The sequence below is a fragment of the Corvus cornix genome, chromosome 4A (genome assembly GCF_000738735.6).
Source record: "Corvus cornix cornix isolate S_Up_H32 chromosome 4A, ASM73873v5, whole genome shotgun sequence".
In the NCBI taxonomy this organism is placed as follows: domain Eukaryota; kingdom Metazoa; phylum Chordata; class Aves; order Passeriformes; family Corvidae; genus Corvus; species Corvus cornix.
The window spans coordinates 694,211-709,468 of record NC_047058.1 but is presented as its reverse complement, the minus strand read 5'-3'; the positions used below and the strand labels follow the sequence as shown (position 1 = coordinate 709,468).

At 47.0% G+C, this 15,258-nt stretch overlaps 1 protein-coding gene across 3 annotated transcripts in view; it reads left to right on the top strand.

Moving 5' to 3' along the window:
* Nucleotides 1-1,758: 1,758 nt before the first annotated feature.
* GPC4 (glypican 4) overlaps nt 1,759-15,258 on the top strand; it is a 233,409-nt gene continuing 219,909 nt past the window's right edge. Inside the window, exons 1-2 of one of the 3 annotated variants that reach the window (XM_039572291.1) lie at nt 1,759-2,065; nt 11,002-11,163. In XM_039572291.1, the coding sequence (XP_039428225.1) occupies nt 1,900-2,065; nt 11,002-11,163 (328 nt within the window). In that variant the 5' untranslated portion in view covers nt 1,759-1,899. The remainder of the gene's footprint in view (nt 2,066-11,001; nt 11,164-15,258) is intronic. The other 2 variants (XM_039572288.1, XM_039572289.1) reach the window with 2 other exon arrangements.

Below are 15,258 nucleotides of genomic sequence, written 5' to 3'. Positions count from 1 at the left end.
ATATAAAGGAGTGCTTCAAATACCAGGCTTTGTGTTCTGCAATTCAGTCCAATTGATTCCTGACCTAATACAATGCTGTACCCCAAACTGTTGCATAAACAAAACAAATCCATCATCAAATCAATGAAGGAGATGCAGAAGAGGTGTGGTAGCTATCTGGTGTGATGTGGCTCACATCAGCTGCAGACTGTGTGCTGGTATTCCATGTAAGGCACCAGGAGAAATGAAAATGGGTAAAGGATGACTCCTCATCCATATCACTGACTGCATGCCCACCTTTTGCTCTGCTGAAAGGCACAATTTGCATCGTGGAGCACCTGCACCTCTGAACAAAATGAAATTTCTGGGTTTCTCTGAATTCCTGCAAAGCGGGACTTTTTGCTGCCCGGATAATGGGAATTTTGTCAGCCATGCTTAATAGAAACAATAAAGGGATAATAAATAGTGCAGTCTGTGGACAGCAACAGGCTCTGACAATCCATTAACCAATGACACATGTTGCACATTCCAGCTTATTAGACACGTATCCATAATATATTTTAACAATCTCTCCCTGGCAGGCATTTTCCTAGAACAAATACACAGTTTGGACTTCCATTGTTCATCCCTGTTCAAAATTTCAGAGTGAAAAAGAGCTGGTAGTGAGCCATTAGCAATAATTTGATCCTGCATTTGCATGGGAAATTTTTAATAGATTTTTCTTCTGTTCTTCTGCTTGCACTTGCTCTGTCATTGTTTTTCTGTGCATGGTGCAGGTTGGGGGCGAGCAGTGAGGAGACTGCCTGGGCAAACACTGTTTTGGCAGTTTTTCATACGTGGCCCTTGCTGTTTTAAATAGAGCCTTTCCTCACCCCACCTTCTTGCTTCCTTTTGTACAGCTGCTTGCTGAGCGATGAGCAGTATGGGCCCCTTCCAGCTGAGGATGCAATCTTGGTATTTAGGGTCTTTTGCTGGTTGAGATGGAGCTGGAATGTCCTTTCAGCTGGTAGACACAGGATCTGACCAAGACTGTTAGACCCCGGGGGACCTTCAGCTCAGTGAGCGAGGTGTTCCCAAGAACTCCATCTGGAAAGTGGTGCAGAAATGCTCTTGCTGGAAGAATACAACCTGCTCGTGTAAAGCTGCCTGTTTCCAGTGTAGCTCCTCTGGTGATTTGTCGTGTGCACACCCAACAACACCCCAGACTCGTGGCACTCCTGAGCGTTCTGGAGACTGGGCTATCCAGACTTCAGTGCTGCCCTAGGGGGGGCTCAGTGATGCTGATGGCCCTGCACTCAGCACCACTCCCGCCTCATGGCAGGGTTTCCAGGTGAATCCCACTCCGTCCCTCCACCTTAAGGGAAGCGTTTGGTGCAGTGTGTGGAACTTTGCTCTCCCTTGCAGCCCCAGCCGGGGCTGGCGAGGGCTTAAGAGACGCTCTATTCACTCGTAGTGCAGCACTATGAACTCAAGCAACACGTGCAAACGAGGTACCGCGCGTCCCGCATCCCACACCAGGTGCGCGCGCGGAGCTACGCAGGGTCTGCACCACACAGGCAGCGAGCGAGGGGGCACCGGGAGCAGCGCTCAGCGCGGTGTGAGCCCGCGGAGCTGCGCACCCCACGCCCGTCCGCAGCGGCGCCGGTGCCGGGCGGGAGCGCGCGCAGGGGCGCGAGGCGGGGCGGGGCAGCCCCGCGGGGCCCAATGAGCGCCGGGGCGGCGCCGCGCGCGGGGCGAGTTTCCCGCGGGCGGGGGCGGGCACCAATCAGGGCCGGGGCGGGGAGGCGCGCGCGGGGCCGGGGCCCCCAGAGCGAGGAGCGGGGCTGAGCTTCGCTCCGCTGCTCCCAGTCCCGGCGCATCCCGGCACGGCGGGGATGCCCGCTGGCAGCGCGTAGAGGAGCGTCCCGGTGGCCCGGGAGGATGTTGGGGAGCAGCGGAGCGCTGCTGCTGCCGCTGCTGGCAGCCGTGCTGCTCGGTGCTCCGGTGCCCGCGCAGCCGGCGGGGGAAGCCGCCTGCCTCTCGGTCCGCACCGCCTTCCAGGTGCTGCAGCCCGGAGCCAAGTGGGTCCCCGAAGGCCCCGTGCCAGGTGAGATCGCCTTCTCCGTGGTGTCCAGCCGGCTGTCATCCCCTCCCTGGGGTTCACCCGGGGCTGTTCGGGTGCGGGGCGAAGCGGCTGCCCCGCCCCGAGCCGAGGCCGCGGACGGGGGGTCGCTGTGCGGCTGCGGGACGCTGCGGAGCCGGGTGCGGGCTGCCCGGTCTCCCGCGAGGAGCTCCTCTCCCCCGGCGGCAGGGGCTGCTGGACGCTCCGTGCCAGTGACCGCCGGGCTCGACGCCTCGGATATGGGGATAACACGAAGCCTGGGATTACGTCGCGGTAATGGGAACCCGCTGGAGAGCGAATCTTTATTGCGCTCGGTTTGTTCAGGGGGGTCTTTCACCCCGCGTGGCCGAGGTGAGCTCGAGCTGTCGGGCAGAGCCGCGGCGCTGCTGGAGGGACCAGCTGGCCCCGTCCTCGCATGCCGCTGTCGGGGGTCCGGTGTGAGGTCCTTGGGAGCTCGCGGTGTCCTGGCCGGCGAGCGGAGGCTCCGCGCGCCCGTCACGTCTCTGCAGGTCCCGGGTCCGCCAGAGCTGCTTTCCACAGCGCGAGGTGTGCCAGGGTCCGAGGCAATCCCGCTCTGTAAGGCTGCTCCGAGAGCATCCAAACCCTCATCCCAGCCCGAGCCCGGGGTCTGCCGCAGCTCCAGGGGATGGGGCTGGAAAGAGGCAGCGCGGCTGCCTCGGGCTGTGCGGGTGCTGTGCGGGTGCTGTGCGGGTGCTGTGCGGGTGCTGTGCGGGTGCTGTGCGGGAGGTGAAGGCGCAGTGGGAGTCTGCAATAGATTTGGGAGAGGTGTTACTCTGCTCTGCAGTTCCTATTACAGGTGGCTGCCTCACCACCTACGCCCAGCAAGGCTGCTTTCCGTATATATGCCTCATTGCTATTTTAAAATGTAAGTGAAATACTTGAATTCTTTGCCTTTTAAAGGATCTTTTGCAGCTTTTTGGGAGCTAGGGAATGTCGGCTGCTCCGGGTGGGTGGCTGTGTGCTGGGAGTATATGTACACAAACGGATCAGTTTTGATGGCTGCGTTACGGAGCTGTCTGGAGAGCTTGGTGCTGTTGTGTTGGGTTCAATACGCAGCGGAGAACACCTGCCCTGAAAAGCTTATGATCAAAGTATGAAAAGGAAGAGGTAACAGGCAAACGTGACAGGCAGGGGAGGTGCAATGAGATCATCGCCAGCAGTGGCTGCTTCTAATAACGATGTGTTGAGTTACGTTTCTCGCATTTGGTGTCGCACAGGCCAGAAACACAAGAGTTCCTTCAGCAGTGATCTGCTGCAGCACAGGAGAGGAAGGGGGAAAATGGGGTGCCCAGGGCTGGGAATGTAAGATGTTGCGGCTGCTGGTGCAAATCCCAAGTCTTGTGGTCTGTAGGACTGTAGCAATGCCTCAGCTTAGCAAGACCTGTGAGAGATATAAGGGGAGTTTGGACGTAAGTGAGAGTGTACCTTTCCTGTCACTACCTACATTCCCTTCTCATATAAATTTTGACACTTAATGGTCCTTTCAGACTAGCTGCGGGAACAGCATCTCTTTCTGTCCCACAGGGCCTTGGTCTCCTGGTCAGTAAGGAACAGGCACTGGAAATACTTTCAGTGACATGTTTGCATGAAGAGTTGCAGGAAAGGGAAAGAGCTGCTCTTATCACCACTGAATTGACAAATTCTGTTTGTCAGAAGGAAGGGAAGGTTTCTTTTGAAAGTCAGTGAAATTCTTGCTTTGATTCCTAAGTAACTTTACTGAGTATGTTTTTACATACTCTAGGGAGGTGATCGAGGGGTGGGCAGGTTCCTGGAGGATGACTCCCATTGTACTGAGGTGCTGCTGGGGCTGCCATGCTGCAATGTGATTGGTCCTTCCCCAGAAACCAGTAGCATCCTGTAGCCTGGCCTGGCTGTGATTGCAGTGGGTGTTTTTGCCCTGGTATCTTCCCATCCCAGCAGGGTTCAGGTTACTGGGGTTTCTCTGTTGTGCTTTTGCTCCCCTGTGAGCCCCAGCTACATCCCTGATAGTCAGGGGGAGTAAGGAGCCCTCTGCCTCTCTGCAGAGCCTGTGGGGAGCTGGATCAATACCTCATAACAGGGCTGGTGTTTCAAGTGAATGCTTCCAGCTTGTTATGATGATAAAGTTCCCACATATCAAATCGAAAGTGGATTTTACATTTGCCTAAGTACATAAACTTGATCATAATTAAAGCAATGACTGCTTGCTTATACCTTGGATCTGGCCCATCTTGCATGACTCTGTTTGGTAATTACACTTTAGAGCACTTGCTTCTCCTAGTAGCAGCTGCATAAATCTCTGTAATAGGCGAACATCACTCAAGGACTATTTTCCAGGCATCTGTTTATTGCTTTTCTTCCTTTCATACATCTGTCAATTAAAAAAAGTTTCAGAGTTCCCAGCCACAAATCACCATGGAATCAATTCTGAGAACCTTTCCCTACCACCTGGAGAAACTGAAGCTAAACAACTTATTTAAAATATGTTTTTTTGGTGTTTTTTTTTTTTTTTTTTTTGGTCACAAACAGAAAACAATTGTTTCTGGAAGACCCAATTTGCATTATGAGCAGTTGTGGCTGAAGGAGTAAGTAGTGGAAATGCTGCTGAGTTGCAACACACACAGGAGAAATGTCCCACAGCTCAGTTTTACCGCATCAGTGGTGTGTGGGCTGGAGGGACATTGGCACAGCACTCTCTGTAGGAGAGCTCTGAAGTAGACAGAGACCACACTTCTAATTAAAAAACAAACCAAAAAAAAAGGCAATTCTGATAAATGTGAGGGATGTGTCATGCTGTTTTGTGAGCAGTATTGATGTTCTGGGAGTAATTCTAGCTGCAGGCATGCACCAGGCAGTGAGAAGCTTGGTCTGCTCCGGTTCTGCAGTCTGGGGACCAGGTTTTTGTCACTCTGGAGCATGCTCAGAGGTGGGGAACAGCATGGCTCAACTACTGTCAGATGCAGCTGACTGTTCTGAGGGGTGGGAGGATGTAATTCATGGCAACATCTTGATTGGAGCTGGATCAGAGATCTTGTGCTGGGGAGGAGTGAAGGCAGGGTGATGGGAGAGTGCTTTTCCTAGGTTTTGATGAAGATGAGACTGAATGCCAGCTCCTGAACCAGCCTGTGGTTCTGTGTGGGGGTAGCTTCGTGTACAGTAATAACTAAATTCTCTTTTTCCTATGTTGCCTGTCTTAGTTTTTTCCTCCATTTTCCTTTTCTCTGCATAATTTCTCCTATCTATAAACAGCAGCTTGAATTTCCATTTCTCCTGCTCTGCTTTTCTCTCCTTTTTGCCATTTGGGTTTCTCTGTATTGGTGGTGATGCTCCACATGCTGGTGCATGTGGTTAGAGGGGAAGGGGTGAGCTGGTGCCTTGGCAGGATGAGGAGAGGGGATGGATGTCTCCGCTCTGGGACAGTGGAAAACTGAGGAATATTTATCTTGACAGAAATATCTGCTGGTGGGTCTGTTTCCTTCTCCCACAGCAAGTTGTTATTTACAGCTTTTTGTTCCTTTTCTTTGATGGAAGCAAATATGGATTCACCCTAAGAAAATAGGAGATTAACCTTTTGGAGTTGAAGTGTAAGGCTTTACAAGTGGCTGGCTAAGCATGTCAAGCTTTCTTTTCTCTCTTTTTTTTTTGTTTTTGCAGCTGGTGTGTGCCAACGTACAGTTTAAAAATTAAAAATCTCAACTCTTCCTGTTGGTCTCTATGCGCCTTTGCTCATGAGCTTGTTTCTGTTGTACTCCTGCTCTTTTATTCTGTTTCTCCTGAGTGGGACTAATGATGCTCCTCCCTGTGCAGCCTTTCCATTTAGCTAAGCATGGTAGTTTAAGAGCTCAGTTTACTAGATAATTGAGTTTTCTGTTCTTAATTATTTCAGGCCTGCAAGTTGTTCTCTTGATAGTTAAGAGAGCAGGAGCAGAACCCTAAAATCTAGCAACTTTCCCAGGCAGTGGTTTTATAGTGAGATCATTAATTTTATTTTTTTTTCCCAGAGGTTAACTTTAACAACATCCTGAAGAGTGTTCTTCCCAGTCTTTGGAATGGCTGTAGGATGTGTGCATGTGACTGTAATAAATCTGTGTGGGGAGTGGGTGCCGAAAGTTAACTCCATTGATGACAGTGTTGATACATTTGTACATTTGTTAGGAGGAAACTTTTGCTCTGTAAAACATATTTTTCTCTGTAATGTTTTCTTTGAAAATATGTGTTTTTATAGAGTGTTAGATTTGCATGAGAATCATCTGGCCAACATTGTAACACCAGGGGAGGAATCCAGAGTCAGATGGCCTTGCGAAACACAAGATGGAATAGAAAATAAAGGATAATTAAGCAGTAATAAATATCCCATGTAGTACCCATACTGGTCCAACTTAAATCACCTATTGAATGAGGTTGATTTATAATTTATATCTCTTTAATTAGGTTTTAAAAAGATCAGCATTAAATATGGATTCTGGTTTCTAAACAGTTGCATTTCCTTTTCCTCCCCCCAAATGCTGAGCATTAAAAGGCACTGACAGATGTACAAACCCCTAATCACATAATCTAAAAGTTTTTAATAAAAAGTATTGAAAAAGCTGGGGGGAAATCCTCTACATTTAAATGTTGAGTCACTGCTTTTATCTATTTAAAGCATGATGCTGGTTGTAAAACAATTGGAGGAGGCAAATTGACCCAAACCAGCATTTTTCTTGTGGGTAATATTAACAAATTGGTGAGTTAAGAGGGTGGGAGGAACTCCTCTGACATTTCCAGACTGCAGAAGGCGAAGGTGCCACTGCATGGCATAGCAGAGCCCCCTCACACAGGAGGAGGCTGCAGGAATGTAATGTTAAGCAAGGAGAGGTTCTTATTTTGCCAGTGTCTGGGGTAAATTTGGGGGGAATGTTAATCTGATTTAAACTGCCATTGGATCTAGGTGGGAAGGCTTACGTGCCCCAGTGTGCACAGCTTGTCTTCCTGTATCTGATGACAGGGTTGAAGCTATCCTGGAATGCTTAAAATCAAAGGAAAATCCTTCAGCCTTGTGAAGGAGTCCACAACTCCCCATAGATGATCTTGAGGGTTTTTATTTTTGACATTTAATACACTGAAATTATTTTCACTGCTGCCGTACTAACCACCTATCTGTGGGAATAATTGTACATCAAAGTCAAATGTAATGGTTTCAAGTCACTGCTACCCGTCCGTCAGTAAAAATTTTCTGTCAGGAGGAGGAAGAGGCAGGGTGCTACTGAAATTACTGCAGCTTTAGAGTTTATTTCTGTCAGCTGGGAGCGTATGCGAAATTGCTGGAGCATTTACACTACTGTTCCCCAAGATGGCATAAATGGCACAGCTCTGATGGTGCCTGGCATTCCTGCACCCATGGAAGGGGCTGCAGCCAGTGCCTTCTTATCCATGGGAGCTGGGTGTCAGAGGGTCAGGCTGCTGTGCTTGGCATCTCATCATCTCACTAATCTTGCAAAGATTGATATGTGAGCATCCAAATGCAATTTAATAAAACGGTTGCAGTAATTTGAGGGACACTTTCTTTCTGAAAATGAGTTTGTAGTGATTTATAGCAAAAGGAGAAGGTTGTTTGCAAGGGCTGAGACTGGCATTACAAGGTGTAATGACTTGAAACTTTAAGAAAAAGGGGTTGTGTAGGTTGGGAGATGAAAACAGTCTTAACAGTAAGGGCCATTAGGCAGCAGAATGGGCTTTGCTATCTCACAAGCTGGAGTATTGCTGGAGGTGTTTGTCTTAGATAAAATGCTGAGAGGGGGTGGATTGGGAGGCAGAGGTATGATTTGATGACTCACAGGACCTTTTCCATGCATTTTTTTTGAGCCAGAAACGTGTGGCACCCTAATTCATTTATTGCTCATGTCTGGTCCGTGGGCTTGCTGAGTGTTCCCAGGTATGTGTGTCTCTTCATCCTTCACACTTCTGGAGCACACATGGTTTGCACAGCCCCCGGCCCTTCGGGCTCTTGGGGGTGCTGCAGCTTGAGTGCAGAAGAGGCTCCTTCAAGCAATGGCACAAATAAACCCCAAATACAGTTGCAGGTCTAAAGGTTTTGTCTCTGTTTCATCCATGTCAGCTGGGGCTGAGGTCAGCGGGGTGGGTTTGTGGCTCCTGAGGGACTGGCATCAAAACCTCCCATCCTTATTTCTCCTGGGGGACTTGGAGATGGGAGTGTTTGAGCCAGCTCACCATCTGGGAAAGCCATACACAGAAAAGAGCTGGCAGATGGGAGTCAGGCCTCCATTCCTCATCCCTCTGTAGCAGCACTGTGCCAAAAAGAACCTTGTCCCTGGTACCTTTCAAGAGCCTGCCCTGCCTCTGTTGTCCTGTTGTGTTTACCATGACATTTCTTATCATGGTCATTGGTGTTAGTTGGCTGTCTCTGTAAAACATTTTAAGCTGAGTTAATTGCCAGGCTTTTTCCTCCTCCTCTGTGATTGCTCTGATACAGCAAGTGTCTTTCTTTTTACTGCACAAAAATAAAAATCTATTTAAGGGGAGAGTTTGGCTTAATTGCTAAAAAGAAGGATGGGATGTGAATAGATGACCTTGCTGCTTCCTATCCTTGGCTTTAACTTGCAGAGACCTCTTAATTGCCAACACTCAGGTTTTCTATATTGGTATTTCCATTAATCATGGAAGGATTTTTATTTTATAATTTGAAATGTGTCCTAATATAATAAATGTAGGAGGAAATAAGCTTTGTATTAAAAAGAAATTTATGGCTGTATTGTAGTGTTAAAGAGACCATGCTAAGCCTTTTTGCGGTGTAAATTGAGTTGGGTTTGACTTTAAAAAACCTCTTTAAATTGCTGTTATATAACTGCTTCTCTCATTAATGCAGTATCTTGCTGTTATGTGGTTTTTTGGTCCCTTTTATTTTTTCAATGCATGAAATACCTGTCACTGTGCTCCTCTGGGGTGGATGAGTTCATGAACCACTGAGGCTCGAGTTTCAGATGTTGGTGGCTCTGTGTCTGTGTCAGAGGGCTTGAGGAAGGGACTTGTGTTGGGCATCCTGCTTTGCAGAATGGGAAACCGATGCAGTGGGGAGCCAGGATGGGAGTTTGGACCCCTCTCTCCCCCTTTACAATGTGGTTTTTTTTCAGCCACAGCAGGACCTGGACTGGTTAAATCTCCTTTCTCCACATGCAGTGTGTGCTGTAGATGAAGTGTTTCATGTTCCTTTTCCCATGCTGTGCCAGGGGAAGGGACAGGGCTGGAGGGAGGATTTCTGCTGTTGCTGCTCCTGAGCCCTGACAGCTGGTTTTCCCTTGGCACTGTGCATGACTGTTCTTCAGGAGGCACATGATTGAACTGACATTAATATTAATCTTGTTCTTCTAGACTACACTTGCAAAAGTGACTTTTGACACTTTCTAGTAATTAGGGAGAGAGTGGATGTCGTAAAAGGTTCCTGTCTCCTCTCCTTCACAAGAGTCTGAAAGGATGTATAATCCTTCCAGAGCAAAGATGTAAATTACCAAAGTAGCTTTTACTGAGGAAAAAACCCTTTATAACAAGCAGGAAGGCAGAGTGAGGGCCGAGAGGTGTGAGGAGCCTTCACTCTGTCAGGGCTGTTGGTCACTGGCCTGGGGACTGCTTCCTAATCCTGGTTCTTGGCAGTGCTGAACCTAGCAGGGAGCTGCTTTTGGTTTGGGCATGATGCAGTTTGGGTAGCAGACACTGAAATGTGAGGTTCTGGCTATTCTTTGACCCTGGATAGCCGTTTTTAATGGAGCTGTTGTTTGCTGTTTCAGTTTCTAAGAGCAGCATCAGATTAGATGTGTTTTGCATGAGAGCTGTTTGCTTTGATATGAGCTTGTTGCTCTGGTTGTGTGTTTGGGGCCTCAGTTTGCTCTTAAAAGTTGATTGAAGATGAGACTTTTTTTGCTGCTACTTCCAGCTCTTTTGTTTCATTTTCTGTTGTCTGAACCTAGAAAGATTTCTATTTTTTTCCCTAAATTTTATCTATTTTTAGCTAACAACACTTTTCTTAAAGTTGTATACTTTCTCCAGGAATAAATGCTTTGGGAATGTTAAAAAAAAGAAGTTTAGCATCACAGAGCAGTGCTGGAGATTCCAGAGCAAGTGGTGTCCCTCTGGTCTTTATCCCCTGGCTTTTGTCCCATCCTGGTGAATGAATCAAGGTGCTGCTGAAGAGGCTCTTGCCTTGTGCAGTGCTCAGAGCATCCCTCAGGATCTGTCCCTCTGCAGCGGGATGTCCATAAGTGAAGCGATAGGCCTTGAGCTTTGCCTGTTGCATTGGAGGAAGCATGGGATGGGGACATTAGTGGTACAATTTAAAAGTCAGCACTAAAAAACCAAGTAAATCATTATAGTTGTGTCCTTCTGCTATTATGGTTGTTGGGGATACAGAAGGGTAGAAATTGCAGGCAAATAGCACTGTTACATTTCAAATTACTTTTACGTCTTCATGCAAATTACAAGAATATGCTCCTTGATGTACTACATACATTGCTCTATTCACTGTAAATACAGAGCCTCAAATCCTGTCTCTGTTTTCCACCTCCCACTCTATCTTTTCAGCCTGCCTGTGACTCCTCACTGGTGTGCTGTGGACACACAGGAGACAGCAGGGCGAGGCTCGGGATCGCTCTGCTCGGCACCAGCACAGCAGTGCATGGAGTGTGTGGGAGCTGAAGCAAGCACTGTGCTGGCAGGCAAGCACAGCTCTTGGGGGCCACTGCTCAGCAATCTGGGCTCTGCCTTATCAGTCCTCTACTTTGGCCAAGCTGCTTGCTCAGGACAAATTCCAGAAATGTCATCAATTTGCCCAAGCAGTAATTGCGGCCATACTGATGCTTGGAGTTGGTTTCCTCTCCACTCTAAGCAATTTCACCTCCTAATGTGAATTTTCTACTCTTCTTGTGCCTCTCCAGGGACTGATCTGCAGGTATGTATCCCAAAGGGCTCCACGTGCTGCTCGAGGAAGATGGAGGAGAAGTACCAGGCAACCGCCCGCCTGAAAATGGAGCAGCTGCTGCAGTCTGCCAGTGTGGACCTGAAATTCCTTGTCATCCAGAACGCTGCTGTCTTCCAAGGTGAGTGCTCGGGGTGCTCCAGTCACGTGCAAGAGGAGACAGCATTTCTGCTCCTCTTCCTCAGCACTGGGCAATTGGAAGTGAGATGGCTGGAAGCTTTCTGTTCACTTGTTTTCATGTGTTTGTAGATATTATATATGCTTGTTTATGATTAGTAATACACCTGGTTTGCTGTATGGTTACTCTGCAGGGTTTGTCCTAAATATTCCTGCAGCTGTAAGAATGAATGGAAATTTAAAGACTAAACTTCTTGAGGTGCTCCAAGAATTAAAATCTGTGTGCAAGTATTGACTTGTCTGACTCTGTCAGTCCCAAAATACAGGTTGCAGGGATATGATCTGGTTGTCACCTCAGTGTAATGCTTGGTAAGATCTGCCTCAACTGTGTGTATTGTTATTGTTATCAACTGCACAACAAAGTTGGTTATTCTGTGGGAAAGGTGGCAGAGGCTGCTGGTTCCCAAATGTGGTCCCTGGTGCCCCAAGGGGTATTTGAATGCTTGGTGACCTGATGCCCTGCTGTCTGGGGCAGCTTTCTTTCTAATGATAGCATGATGGTTTTGTTTGTTTGCTTGTTTTTTCTTTGCAAAATGAATCTTGGAATATTTTTTAGTGTGATTACACACTAGTTTGTGCCACTTAAATCTGCAATCATCTTTTTAGGGCCTTTACACAAGCAAAACTTATTCCATCCATGGTTATTGTGTGGTGAAATGACTGCTTATTTGTTGAGTGCTGTCCTATTAAGGTTCCATCATTCTGTATTAATGGTGTTTTTGCCTGTATTTAAAAAAGCAGTCATGGGCAATCAAGCATTTTTTCCTTCCTGGTGATATTTTTGCAGAATAATTGCTTTAGTTTTGTTTATGCCTCACTAATAGCAAGACCCAAGGCCTGCTGAAGCCTGTGAGATCAGGGCAGAGCTCTGTTCTGGGCCACAACTAACTGATGAAGTCTAATATGTTGTTTTTCTCTATGTAAGATCAAATGAATTGCTGAGGGGATAACAGCAAATTTTTTCCCCCCAGTAATTCTTAATGCAGTTACCATTAAGTTCCAATTCTAATAACCAGAATGGAGTAAAACTAATGAGTGAGTGGTTTCCTAGGCACTGGAAATGTGGACCGGCTTCAGAAATGGTGAATAACCTGGGTGGAATACAAAGTGTCTGCCTCCCTCCTTCCCATTTGACAGAAACTGCAACATTAGTTTTTATTGTGTGTGGGAATGACACCCTGTGGTTGTGCACAGCAGTTGGGTGCTCTGGCTCTGAACTTTCTTCCTCTTCTGGAGAGAGCTGAATCCCTTGCTTTGGTTTTATTATATTCCACTCCCCCCCCCCCCCTTTTTTTTTTTTTTAACTGTTATTTGCATCCTGGCCCAGAGACCTGTGATGGGATTTTGAAGCTGAAGTTATTCTGAGAAGCCCTGGTATGTGGACTTGCCATTCTTGGTGGTGGGGAAGAAAAGCATTTAATTGAACAGTTTCTGACCACTTCTGCTTATGAAAAAGCTCGTGACTAATAATCGTTGGCAATCCCATTGCAGAGGAGGAATGCCTAGCTGGAACCATTGAGGAGCTCAGTTTAATTACCTTGTATAAAGTGTTTTGGACTTGGAAGGATGGTTCATTAGACTTTGAACATCATTTACTTTTGTTGTCTTTAAAATTAGTCTGAAAGTATGTAGAAGAACACTTTTAAATAGGTTGATCTTTTGATTGCTGCTTGCTTAAGAGTATTTTGATGGCAGTGCCAGAGGCTGTTCCAGCTATAGATATTGTGCTGGATGCCCCTGGCAGGGCTGTGCCTGGGGCTGTGCAGGGCACTCAGCTTTTTGGGGGATGCTGGAATGGTCAGGGAAGAGGAGCCCCTGACCACCATTGGAGTGGCCCCTGAGCATCTCCTGCAGGTCCTGGGCAGATTCCCTGTGGCTTTGGGAATTGGGACTGCAGGAATGGGATAGTTGAAAGCAGTGCCAGCTGTGAGATGTGCTCTGGCAGGGAAGAGAGCTCCCAATGTGTCTTGCTTTGGGTCAGACCCCCAGTCTGGGGACCCAGTGCAGAGGATGGATAATTGCACCTGTCTCCAGGGAGGGGAAATGTGTTGGTATGGAAATACAGCCCAACCACTCATATTAAAAACACAAATGTGAAATCCTTCAGAGTTAATTTTAATATTTTTACCCTGGCATCTAAAGGGACTGCTAGTCTGACAAGCAGAATCTCACCCAGATGTTATTATTTTGCACCAAATTTAATTTCTTCCTGCTGAAGCTAGAGCAGCATCTCTGCTGATAAAGATCAAGGGAAATTATCTGGCATTTACAGGAAATCTCATCCAGGCCTATCTGTTACAATGTTCACTTAGCAAAGTTTATTAGATTATTAGTTTTAGACCCTTGGGCCTTTTCTTTATTGCAGTTAAAAAGGAAAAATCCCAACCAAAAAAATCCTCCATTCACTAAATTTAAATGGTACAATTAGCATCTGGTCTTATCTTGCAGGCATTTTTTAAAATTATGAAGATGATTTAAGCAGTGATTTAATCTTTTGGAAACTTGCTGCGTTTGACAGTGTTAAAATGGATTGTGGCTGCCATGACTGCAGTTAAATCTTACTCCAGGATTTTTTTTTGCAGGCAGTTTTTTCACTTTCCCTTGGTGTATCCATGCTGGTACCTGCCCGTGCGGGCACCTCCTGGTTGCGGTTCTCAGCTCTGAAGCTGGGATGTACCCCATCACCTCAGAACTGCTCATCTGTCTTTTGTCACGTGACATTTAGTATTGCTAAATGTTCTCATGCAAACTAACCAGTAGTTAGTGCAACTCACCTTCTGGAGAGAACAGTGAGAACCTTGCCTATGGTTTGCTTTCTCCCCTCTTTTTCTTCTGGTAGATCTTTGCTTTTTCAGTGGGGGAATTTCTGGTCCTGCCACCATCTAGTCTTTTCCTATTGAAACAATGAGAACAAAAAAAAACCCCTCAATGAATTCTACTGATTTCCTAAATATTAAATCTGAATAGCTCAACTTTGTGAAAGGTAAACTTGAGCAGGAAAATACCATTGTGGTTCTTCATCTGTCCTTCCCCTCACTAAGGAACTCTGTTCCCTGGGGTTGGCTTGTGTGCATGTTTATCAGTCTGATTTCTTCTGCTTCCCAAGCTTGGGAATATGCTTTTGAATGGTCACTTAATTTCTTGCCCTGCATATTGGCCACATTGCTCTATGGATAACAGAAAATGAAATCTCTAGCAACTGCTCACTTGCAGCTTTTGTGGTATGTTCCTCCCAGTTCTTTGTTCAAGGGAAAAGGCACTTTAAAAAGTGGAAAGATGGCAACACAAGCACAGAAGGACCTCTGAGAGGAGAGGAGCATCTGCACCCATTCTTTATGTCAGACTTTCTGGTAATCTCCCCCCTCAATCAAGTGAGAAGAGCAGGAACAGGAGAGCTGACTGTGAGGGACTGCTTCTGCACACTGAGCTCCTGGGGAGAACTGCTTTCAGTATTTTAAGTGATTGCTCAAGTAAGTGTTCAGCAGGATCTCTTACTGCCTTTCTGCAGCCTCTTCTGTTGATGCCAGTCCCATCCTGGAGGGACTTTTCCATGTGGTGCAAACAAGGGGCTGTTGGAGTGTGTCAGTGGCTGCTCTGTCTTCTCCTGGCAGTGGCATAAATCGTGAGATACACAATGTGGTTGATTCTCACCCTGAACTGAGCTGTCCCAATGCTTGTGTGGGTGCAGAATTTCCTTCCACCCACTTCCCAAATAGCTCCTGTGGGGCTGCATTGCTGCTGGAGCTTTGGGAATGTGCTGGATGGTGGTAAGGTAGTGTTGCCTTTCCCTGGTCTTGAAATTAAGAGCCAGGCATGGTTTAAAGGAAAAGGGGTTTTTACCTTGGTATTTATTTAAGGATCCTTAAGGTTCACTTTGTTCAGGTGGAATGTGCCAAAATGCATACACACGTATAGATAGATCGCGTATACAATTTATAGACCTTGCAAATTAGTATATCTATCAAAGATTCCCCAATGAGAAGCTTAAATGAATAGTGTGATATCCCCCCCCCCCCAAGGAATATCCCCCTGGATGGGC